The sequence below is a fragment of the Cariama cristata genome, unplaced genomic scaffold (assembly GCF_000690535.1).
Source record: "Cariama cristata isolate BGI_N322 unplaced genomic scaffold, ASM69053v1 scaffold13513, whole genome shotgun sequence".
Classification (NCBI taxonomy): Eukaryota; Metazoa; Chordata; class Aves; order Cariamiformes; family Cariamidae; genus Cariama; species Cariama cristata.
Window position 1 is genome coordinate 6,536 of NW_009609050.1, and position 12,020 is coordinate 18,555.

At 36.4% G+C, this 12,020-nt stretch overlaps 1 protein-coding gene across 2 annotated transcripts; it reads left to right on the plus strand.

The window, feature by feature from the left end:
- Positions 1-736: 736 nt before the first annotated feature.
- On the plus strand, positions 737-9,557 carry RGS18 (regulator of G-protein signaling 18). Of its 2 annotated transcripts, none has more exons than XM_009697395.1 (5): positions 737-1,061; positions 1,737-1,838; positions 5,375-5,436; positions 6,491-6,657; positions 9,145-9,557. In XM_009697395.1, the coding sequence occupies exons 1-5, from the start codon at positions 943-945 to the stop codon at positions 9,397-9,399; spliced, it is 705 nt and encodes a 234-aa protein (XP_009695697.1). In that variant the 5' UTR covers positions 737-942; the 3' UTR covers positions 9,400-9,557. The 2 variants fall into 2 exon arrangements, with proteins under 2 accessions (XP_009695697.1, XP_009695696.1); XM_009697394.1 differs by having other exon boundaries at positions 943-1,061; positions 5,372-5,436; positions 9,145-9,399.
- The last annotated feature ends 2,463 nt before the right edge of the window (positions 9,558-12,020 follow it).

The following is a 12,020-nucleotide window of genomic DNA, read 5'->3' on the forward strand; positions in this document are numbered from 1 at the left end:
AATTGACATCAGTCTGTATGTGAAGAGGTAATTTGTGCTGACCAGCCACAAAAAAAAAAATCATACATTTTTACATTATGCAAACTGAAATAAGAAATTTTTTGTTATTTACTGCCAAAAAAAAAAAAAATCACAATTTTTTGTGCTGAACTAAAGACTTTTTATCCTGTCTGGGAGATTATAAATGAAAATAAAGCCACAGATATAAAAGATAAAGGAGGAGCTTTAAGTGGACAAACTTGAAATTAGAAGTAGGTGCTCATAATTTCTGAAAAATGGTGCAACAATTAAAATCTCCACTCATCAAATATCTGATACCACAGCTTCATCTAGCTCTCGCGGAAGACTCTGAGAAACTTCAAGTTTCAAGTTAGCATACTGTAGATAGAACTGATTTTGTGTCCAGCATATGGCACCTGTGGCTGCAGAGGGCAGTTTAAGGTCAGTTAGAAGTTCTTTCTAAGAGCTTAAGATAATGTTGCATGTTACTTTATGGAAAATTATTCTCATTAAAGTTCATTTTAGAGTAACTGTGTACACTTCTCACAGGTGTTTGGGGGAAAATGATGGTGTCATCCTAAGTCTAGTAAAATATCAAGTTTCATAAGCAGAAACCCAGGAGTTGCTCTCTACGGATAGCTGTATTTGGATGGATGGTCAACAGTCATTTTGCAAAGTTGCAATCTCACTTCCCTAAATGACGACTGTAAAAGCAGAACTCTACTTAAAGTCCCATGTACGCGCAGCTGCAGTGGCAGTGAAGGTGAAGAACCTCCTCCTTCTCACTACCTGCTCTGGAAACTACTCAACGGCCAATTGGGGGCAACCCAGCCTGATACAGCATGTGGAAGCCCTCCTGAGCACATCAGTTATGCCAGATGCAACTGCTGTAAGGAAGTAAGAGAAACGTTTGCTGAAAGTCGGAAGCTTTTTTAGAGGAAGATGGAGAACCCAGTTCTTTTATTCCCCCAACTAAACATTTCTGCTTCAAAGGATAAATCCTATTACAAAGTCATGAAATCAACAGTTAAAGAAGAGCCACATAAAGCAAGCAAGCCTGGGTAAGTTTTAAGGTCATGCTGACACTCTGAGTGTTCTGTTTACGTAGAAGATTCTTCTAACATAACTTGTGGGTATGACTTTAGGGCACAGATCGTTTTATTTTTGAGTTACGTATATGAAAACTCATGAACTGCAATCCTAAGAATAGTATACATAAAATATTAATTCATCGTGGAAAGATTTTTTAAGAACAAGAAACAAATCAAATAATAAACTAAGAAAATAGGAAAGTGAAGTTTCAAGAAGTTCTGAGAAATGCTTCTTTAAAGCCTGAATATGATCTGGAAAAGTTTCTTTTTACAAATTTCAAATTACAAGAAGCAACACTTCCTTTTTCTTTGCGAAACCTTAAAGTAGAAGATGCTGAGCCAACTGTTTATGTTCTCTAACATGAAATTTCACCCCCTCATCTTTAAAATAAATGAAAAAGATACTGAAAATGAAAAGATTTCCACTTCTCTTTGCCAGTACTTCATATGTAAGCTTGTGCTAAGCTATAAAGAAAAAAATAATTAATGTGAATAATATATGTAGGAGAAGTAACATCAACGTTACTATAAGTGAACATAGAGGGTCTATGAGCAGAAGCAGAAGTATTATTAAAAGGAAATGTTTAAGGGAAAAACCCAACTTTCAACAAGGTTGCTTAAAAAGCTACCCTGCTTCTGTTGTAGAGCTAAGCAGAAGAGAAATAGGCTGAGCCTTCTCCTGCAGAAATCTGAATTCCACGAAGGTGATCATCTTGGCAAACCTGGAAACTTGACAAAAGCAGCAAGGTAAGCATTATAAAAGACCGAGTCGATGCAGCTTCCTTTCAGGAAGTGCCTGTGTGACTCAGAACGTTTCCTGCATCTGTGTGTGTGCATTCAGACTTGGCAGAGAATAACGCTTTCAAGATCTATTTAATTTAAAAGTTAGCAGTCTAACCCAAGCATACAAATGCTATGGAATTACCTGGAACGCATCAAGGTAACTCACCACTAGTGTTTTCACACCACGAAGTGTAGACTGGTCCCCATACACTTGCAGATACGTTTAAACCTTTACTCATGCGAACAGCATTTTTATTAGTCCACTGACTATATTGAGCAAGCATCAACTCAGAAATGTAGCTGACAAATTACTGCTTACAGGGAAATCATACAGCTCCTTGGAAAGCAGGTTTTCCAAAGAATTCCATGATATACAAATGCCAGATGCATGTCAAATACTGAATGCATAGTTCCTCAAAAATTGCTGTAATTGTTTGAAGACTCTTGTCTCCAAAATTCAGATACTGATGTTTAAACACTGTTGTAATATTGTCCCTGTTACACTATTTCTTGTAAAGATGCAGGGTAAAATCTTGGTTTTGTTGTCTTCAATAGGAGTTTAGTTCCTGACTTCAGTGGAGTACCAAGATCTCACTGATATATTAATAATTGCATTTGTAGATCTCAACTGAAACGAAGGAATGCATAAAGTACTGCAACTCCATCGCCTAAAAATTTTGCTGCCCCTTTCCTTCCATCACAGATCACTTCAGAACACTTCAGTGCTTCCCATGCTCTTTTGTCTTGTTAAGCATGATGAACCTTGTTTAAGTAGTTACTATCTTTTGGCCCAAGTTGCCTGCTTTGACCAGAACTGCTTCTACAAGCCCTTACTAATTGTGAACACCTGGTAGAAATTGTATAAAGACCCAAACTCTGTTTCTAGAACTCATAAAAAAGTGGCTGAGAAGTGGGTATCTAAACACTTGCACCTATGCATCTGAATAATTAGGCAATCTTTGTTGCTCACATGTCCAAATATCATGCCTATCCAAATGATAGGGTGTACTCATGATCTGGAAGACTTTCCAGCCCATGCTTGTGCTGGGTTTCATTACATTTTTTTCTCTCTTGTTTTGCTGCTGGCAGAAGCCTTAATTCAACGGTTTTACAGTTCAAAGACAAGACACTGCAATGGTGAACAAAGGTAAAACAGTGCTGAGAACATCCTTTTTCCATTTCTTGGTTCCAGACATGTAAAACCATGCTACAATTGCATCTAAACAGTGAAAGCCCAGCCTCCATGCCACCTGCATGCAGACAGTATTGAGTAGTTGATTATCCCTGGGTATTTCATACAGCCATCAATGCATTCTTATATCTGTGAAAAGGCACTTTCAGAGGCAGATACAATAGCAATAAGTAATTCTTTGAAGAATTTCTCCGTTTCAACAGACTTATCGCTTCCTTGCTCATCCAACTGCCTTTTACCATGTTACTCTCAGGCAGGTGCCTGACTAACAGGGATTCTGCTGTTGTTGAAGAGAAACTGGTAGATTTTTGCTGATCTTTCTCTAGACATAGATTAGAGAGGTGTAGGTTATTTTCAGCAAAAATGGAAAAAAAAGAAAAAAGAAAATTACTCTTTTTCAAATAGCAAAGTGAGATAATAGTTTGAGATTTATTATTTAAGTGATTTACTTAGTTTATGATTTCCATTCTTCACTCAGAGATACTAACTAGTATAAGTAGAAAGAGAATTTTATGAAACACTGCAGATGGACAGTGTGGTGATAGTAGAAATGCCTGGGACCTGTTAATTAGTTTCTTCTCATCTTTAGAAAGTGGCAAAGCTGAACAAATCTTTGTTTCTGTCTATTAATGCAGCAACTCATTGCTGCACCCAGATGTTGAGGATCTGTGAGGCTACTGGGTTAATGCAGTTTCTGAAGGAAAACCAGAAATTCACACTAGGAGTTTCCAAACCCAGCAAAGAACATCTCTAGCATTCCGTGCAGTTGTGGACTGCGTATGTTATCTGAAGTCATCAGGGTTTATCTTTCACTATGACCAAATTAATTTCTGTAGCTATAGGAACCCACTGTTCCCAGACTTACAAGTCCACATAGTTCAGAGAACTGCATTTTTTTTACTTCTCTTAACTGAAAAACTCTCTAAGGGAGTGAGGTCTCATTTTTCATGACTCCAGAATCCCCCTACTTTACTGGCCTATGCTCATTTCTTGAATTTCAGTTCTCCAGCATTTGTACCTCTCAAGAACTGTTTGTCTCTCCCTAGTTAAAAATTTAATTCCTATAAGCAATGACTTCAGCTAGGAGACATGTGACACCTATTAAAATAAAATTTTAAAAATCCTCCTTTTGGTTTTGTGCAAAACCAAGATCATTACTGGCTTAAATTCCTTCCCAAAGTGATTGGAATTTCCTTTCATCTAAACTTCATGTGCCTACAGATTTTGCCAAGGGAAGCCAAACTATGTGAATCAGCCAACAGAATGGCAAGCCTCCATGAGGAAGGAGGAATCATATTCAAGAAGTGTGCAGTCCATAAGAAGTTGTTCTGACGAGCTAACCCTGGACAAGTTGGTTATCGATACTTTCAGTGTACTGTGCTTTGACCTCAAATGAAAGTGGTTCTAAATATTAATATTCATAAAGCACCCGATAAAAATTGACTTCACCTTCAGGCTTGGAACTTAAGTCCTAGTCCTAGTCCTATCACGATGCAGTTCATCTTCGGGCTTACTCCAGTCTGGTCTACTGAAAATCAAAGTACTGCCCAGGTGTGCGTTCAAGGTTAATCTATACAAAACCAAAAGAGGATTTCTCCGAAATTGTATTTGTGTGAATGATGTAGGGTGTTATTTTTTCCTTTCTGCATTGCTCTCTAGGGCAGAATATTTGAAATCAAAGTAAAATACATGCAACTTGACATATTTGATGAAGAATACGTGGAGTTTTATAAATGGAGCACAGTATCTCAGAATAACATGACATTTGAAATATGTTTGCGGTAAGCAAACAAGGTTACATGTGCTATTACCCTGTAAGACTGTCACATAAACCATATTGCTACAACCTCATCTTCAGGCTATAGAATTTCCTGTATTTCATTAAAAATAGACTGTGGTAACATAGCCTCAGACCGAGTGCATTCAAAACCACATCTCTGCAAGAGTATTTTTTAAGTTTAAATAGGTGACTGACCTGGTTCCTTTATGAGTTTTACCATATTGCATGATCTCAATTCCCTTAAAGATTAGTAGTGCAACACAAACACTGAAGAGAAGAATCTCTGCTCTGGTGGTTTTTTTTAAACAGGGGAAAAAAGTACAACTCTGCAGGAAAAATGTCAGAAAGAAAATAAGCCAGTTGTTTCTGAAGTACCTAAGAGAATGAGCTCCTTTAGTGCTGTGATCTAATCAAGGACTTTGTGAAACAGTCCAGAGTGCTAATGGTAACAGATAACATATATTACAACAGCTTCATAAATACACAATATGCACAATTCTTCAAAACCACTTTCTGTTTCTTAAGCAGTGTGTCTCCTGAAGAAGCAGTGAAATGGGGAGAATCTTTTGACAAACTGCTTTCTGAGAAAGGTTGGTAGTTTTTTCTTCTCTGTGCAGACTGTTAGGATGGAAAATTGATGGAGAATGATGGAAAATTATAAAATGCAGTTGTGCACTTAAATAGACCTGGCTGTTACCTAAACTGGGTATGATGGTCATTTATAGCAGCATGTGTTTCTGCTCTCCTCATGTGCTTAGGCTATAGCATGCTGTCAACTACTGAAAATAGTTGAAAATAACTTCTAAGTTTCATATTTTATTGAACAAAGTAATATAACAGGCACCAAAGAGTTCCTTCAATAAAGAGCAGAATTTCGTTTGGATGTTGCTCAAATATTCCTAACTGCAAGAGCAAACCTTAAAAATGAAAACATGTTCTATGTACTTAAGAAAATATTTTGTAACTTCTGATAGAGTTTGTTTCTAAAACATCGATAGGATCAAAGCTGGCCATCATTTGAAGGGGCCTGTTGCTTACATGATTATCAAATGCGTCACTCCTTCCATTTTGGAGGGACGCACATATGATCCAGCTACAGTTCTGGACACTATACTTTTCAAATCTGTTCCTTGAACAGTTGACCTCAATATGATTGTATTACTTCCACAGATTAAGCATACTTGGGAAAGAAAGTATCTTAAGCATAATAACAATAGGATAAAGCAAATTGTAAAGCTGCTAAAAGCCATTCATTTTAGATTGTTACTGGAGAATAGTCTACCTGTGAGCAAAAATTCTAATAGTGTTTCAGTCAACCTAAATTGATATTCAGCCAGAATAAAGTCCATCACTTCCACATACATCCACATGTTTTGATTGCTTCTATTTCTAAATTCACAAGATCTTGGTAGTGGATTTTTACAGATGCTGAGAATTCTGTAGTGGGAGTTACAGCACTCAGGATCATAATGAAAAAACTGCACTTATTTTAAAACCTTCATGTATTTTAAAATAATTATCCATAATGTGATGTAATTCAAAGGGAGCACAACCTATTTTGTTACCTCGCACAGACTATGCGAAAAGAGTAACTGTCTGACAAGGATATATTTTTTTAATGCAATTCAACATTCCCCTCTGTAGCTGGATTGGATGCCTTTACAAAGTTTCTGAAAACTGAGTTCAGCGAGGAGAACATTGAGTTCTGGATAGCTTGTGAGGATTACAAGAAAAGCAAAACTGCACATGAACTTTTGCCAAAAGCTAAGACCATTTATGAAACATTCATACAGAAAGATGCTCCAAAAGAGGTACAGTAAAAACGTTCTTCATTGTATGTACTGTTTGACACAACTGCATCTGATGAAATCTGCTTTTAAGAAGTGCATGCCCAGAAGCAGGGGCAACAGTTAATCATGTAGTCACTGACATAAGAAGGCTGTATCTTAAATGTCAAAGCTCTAGAAAGAAATCAGGAAGCAACTGCATGGATTATTCTCACTCTCCTCCGTACTCCTTTCAATACACCCTTCCATGTTACTCTTCTAAGTGTACAGCGTGAGTTTAAATATTATATCATAGGAATCAGAGATTCCTAGTGGTCTGTAAAGCCACAGGATATATATACACACAAACATATACAGGGTGTATTTAAGAAAAAGTAATGATGTTAAATGTTAAAGCTGCAATAAGGCATATCAGCTAGCATTTGTGAAAAAGTATTATCTGTCTTTATTTAAAGCTACCTTCAAAACAACAGTTTTATTCTCCCTTTCTCTTAAACCAGTAATTATCTATTAGATTATTACATAACTGAGATTCAGAAGCTTTTATTTTAAATAAGCCAGAAGACTAAAAGAGACTAGAAGAAACTATTAAATTAAACATATCCTTTAAAATAATAATTATGTTTTAAGCATGGACTTTTCTTGATTGACTCCAACCCCCTTTCCACTCTCCAGCTCTAATTGCATATTCTTGGTATGTTGCTGTCAGCACATATGCATAAATATGTTGTCAATCCTCACCAACACTAAGGCATTTTTATATTACTATAATAGTGCAAAAAGTCTTCATATTTATGATTTCTTCATGTTACTGAAGTGTGTTATAGAGGATTTATAAATGAGCAAAAGGAATAGTTTTTGCCTGATCTAGGAAAGAGGTGAACATGTTGAGACATGATGAACTCTCACTGAAATCACAGTCAGCCTCTTCAATAGGTCTTTTGGATTTACAATTTCCTGTAATTCTATCGAGTTTGAGCAGATCAAATATGTAATTTCCAATGCTCATTTTCCCCTGTATTCTTTTTTATTATTTTTTGACAGAATAGCAAAAGTTAAACACTAACTGCTACTTCCCTATAACAAGGGTGAAAAAGGTGTAATTCTCATTTTAAGAGAAGGACTGCAAAATGGTGCAATTTCCACCTGTAATTCCTGTAGATTATATTTAAGATTCAGATCTGCTTTTCCTAGGAAATGTCCACTTTCAAAGACTTATGTCCCTTTTTATTTCTTTCCCTGCTGCATGTCTTTGAGGTGAACCTTACATAAAAAGAAATTCCCTGAGTGTTTGAGGTAGAACCTGTCATTGCCAATTGATCCATCTATGAGCAGTTAAGGTAGGACATCAAGCGCCAGTACTGTCAACGCTTATGAGATTGACGTAAGTGACAAGAGGAGCAGGAGGAAAGCTAGGGAGAGGACAGGGTGTGGAAGTCGTACTTTGACTACCAGTAACGTAGTGATTTCTTTATCTGTCATACTTTTGATTTGGTGCACGTAGTGCAGGTGCTGTTGTTCCCCTTAAGCAGTTGGCTTTGGTGAGACTTCCTTCCGTGGGTTCAGCTGAGACCAGCCAACAGCATCTCATTTCAGACCGTGAAGCTCTGGAACTTGCATCTTCTCTCTGACTAACTCCTTGTTCAGCAGAGCTCTTTAACACACAAATTTCTGAGTGTACAGCTCAATAGGATCATAAAATCTTAGGTTTGATGAGTAGATCATTTTATCATCACTAGTTGCCCTTCAGTTCTCAGATCTAAACAATTTGTTTTAACTAGCTTTGTGGAAATGACAGGTGTATCTCAGTGAGGGGAAAAAAAAAAGCATATTATAGAAGTCACTTTTTGACTGGATCAACAATTTTTTTATATATATTCTACCTTATTTTTCAAAGTAGCATGCTTAAATCAGTGCCTGACAATTTAATACAATTCTCATACTAATTAAATCTTCCCAGGATGAATGCAACAGCACATGGAATAAATGATCATTTTGATATGCCTTTCCCATCTAAAGACTCTAGAAACCCATTTAAATACTTTTTATATTTTAACTATTAGAGTTTTCTCATCCTCCTACTATCAAAACTCTACACAGAAACCAGAAATTTTAAATATTCACTAACATAGTCTAATGAGACAAAGTTCTACAGGAATCTTAAATGAGAATGGAGGGACTTCTGTATTAGTCTGGTGTTGCAAAGCCTGACAGCTGCAACTATACCAAGATCACTATTAGAAAATTACTTTTAGTCAGACATCAAACTTTATCTTCTGTTTTACCAGATTTCCATTGTGCCAATGATGCATCTGTGAAGACTTTCTGACAGCCATTACTGAACAAGAACATACTAACTAATTCTGTGGTATTAATATCCCATTGTATCAGGGGTTCAAGGTCCTCTTATTGGAAAAGACTTTCACCAAATTACGGTATCGTTGCTATGGATAATAACACAGGAAATGCGTGAAAGTGCATTAAAGAAATACATTTTTCTTCATTCTCCAGGTGAATTTGGACTTTCAAACCAAAGAAGTCACAAGTCAGAATATTGAACAGCCCATCATCACCACCTTTGATGCAGCACAAAACACAGTCTACAGGCTGATGGAGCAAGACAGCTACCCACGCTTCCTAAGATCTGATCCTTATTTAAATTTGATTAAGGGGAGAAATCCCAATCGTCCTACCCTTAGGAGACGATCACGGTCTTTTACTGTCAATGATTTCCAGGGTGTACGACCAGATTTTACTGTTTGGTAACAGGGAAACTCGACCCTCATAAATTCTAGCTACTGCAGCAACTCGTATGTGTTTTAAAATCCAAATCCTTAGCAGGTGTAAATGAGTGGAAAGCAAAGTTACATGCACTTATACCAGGTCAGAGTTCCGTAACCAGTGATTAATGTCCTTTATTATAGAGAATTAGGCAACATATTGGCAAGTCATATCATGTAAAGTTTTCATACATTTTTTTTTTTTTTAAACTCAAGCAAGAGCTGTAATCGTATTTGGAGGAAAAATTTGAGTTTCCTGCATAAAATTGTTGTATAAAATGCCATTTGATAATATCCACCAAGTATCCTGGGCCTGTATTATTTAGGACAGAATTTCATCACAGTTATAATCTATATACCTAGCCTTTGCACATATTTATGTTTCTGCAATATTTCCTACACTAAGCACAGAGTATTTGTGGTATTTTCTCATACTGCAAAACACATGGGAACATTATAAGGTATAATTTAAATGGATTACATGGATTTTAACTACAGCCACTGCATAATTAAAATTTAGCTATTGCATATTTTAAGAGGAACATAAGAATACCTATTTAATTTTGGGGGGTACAATTTGTACTGTTTTCTTTTAATACATGTGTCTGTTCTCTGTATTTAAATTATGCTGTATAGATTAGCTTTGCCATCAAATACTTGTATTCTAATTTTTTGCAACAAAATGAGCAGCAACAAAGAGCCAAGAATGCTATTTTAACACAATGTGTGTCATTAAATATCAGGTCATGTGTATATGTATATAAAAAATATTTCTACTTTTATTTGTAAATATTCATGGTATACCAACTTTGTTACTAAACTTTGTTCTAATTTTTTTCTGCCTTTTATTTTAAAAAAGAATCTGAAAATTAACAGCTCTTAGACTCAGGAAGAATAACCTTCAGTTCTACCAGTCATTAATATACTATCTATGGTTATAGAGGAGGAAGGAGAAATCTCCCCTTTTATTTCTTTATTACTAAAGTCACGCATGTCCTTTTCATAGTCAGTATATGCAGTTATCCTGTCCTTTTCTTTCAGAATTGATGCAGACATACCTTGAAGCATGGAGCAATTCTTAAAATCTTAAACAATGGATTAGTTCAGCAAGTAGCTGCAAGATTTAGTTGTAACTATGATTTGTATATTCAGTTGCTTTGCATGGAATTTAAGCTTTCTCCGTTTTCTTCCTCTTTCTGTAAGTGGTCAAAGCGAAAAGTTACAGTTCCTGCGGATGGGACTTTATGTTCATTTCTCATTCAGGATATATATAAACTGCTTGGATCTGAGGGCTTCTGTGTCCGCTTTACTAACTTTCAATAAATCTGAAGCAATCTACTTAAAAAGTTGTCAGGATTCAGTTTATCACTAGTACATCGATGAATAAAATGTGAAGACTTCAATTCACCTATAATTCAACACTAGCTGTAATCATTGCTATTTCAATCAAAAGTGTTACTGTGCACGGAGACCCGAACTCACCAGGGAACGCTGCTGGTTGCTATTTCAATCAAAATTGTTACTGTGCACAGAGACCCGAACTCACCAGGGAACGCTGCTGAGCCGCAATGGCCTGGGCGCCGTCTCCAAGTGCTTTGCTTTACCTGGGGAATAGACAGGAAACGCATTTGTAACTATGAGGAGTATGATCCGTGCTGGTTTATTCCATTATCCTTCCCTGATCCCAAAACTCCAAGCACATGCTATTTCTAACTGTGTAATCGGGTCAGAACGTGGGCACAGTGATTCAGGAATAAATCAAATGTTTTTAGTAAAATGGATATTGTGTTTAAGTCTCTTTATCAATATCAAACGCAGCTTTGGAGCTTGTCAGCCTCTGTTTTTTTACAAACTCTCTACACGCTTGTTGTCATTGTCACTGGTGTCACATGAATGAGCGAATGCAGTGAAAGGCAACTTTCTAACCCAATTTCATTGCTGAAGTCAGTATATTTTTTACTTATTTACCATTGCTCTTTGATTGTCTGTCTCTTAAACATCAATCAACTCTGCCAGAAACAATCCTGTTTCTGATTAGGAAATCTCTAGTATCACCAACAATGTCTGCATGCCAGAGTTCTCAGATATTTACAATATGCGTGTTCCTATGTTTTGTATTAATAACTTTGTTAGAGAACAGATCTGAGAACAGACCCACCTGAGTGTTAACAGTGGGTCTGCTGCAACACAGGCATAAGACCTACACATTTGCAGCTAGATTTTTCCCCTGGTGTGATTATGTTCCTTCATACCAGCTGAGAATCTACACCTTTACTCATGCCATAGATGAAATAAATGGAAAAAAAAAAAAGAATATATTTGATACTGTTCCAAAATCCAAGCAAATCACAAATGTAGTACTTTGAGTAAGACTTTTCCTTCTTAGCAAAAAAACAGCTGTTAGTCAAAAGTGTCTGTAACGATACATGTAAGTCAGCAGGCGCCCTTTGTTTCATTTCACAGGCACATGGAAAATTTTGCTTATCTCCAGGGAGACCTTCCTCAAAACCATCAGTCTGTGGTACTGACAGTGCTAGTCCTTCTTAGGAGTTTTATAATGAAAACAAACAAATAAGATATTCCTGGTAGCTATTTATGCACGTATGT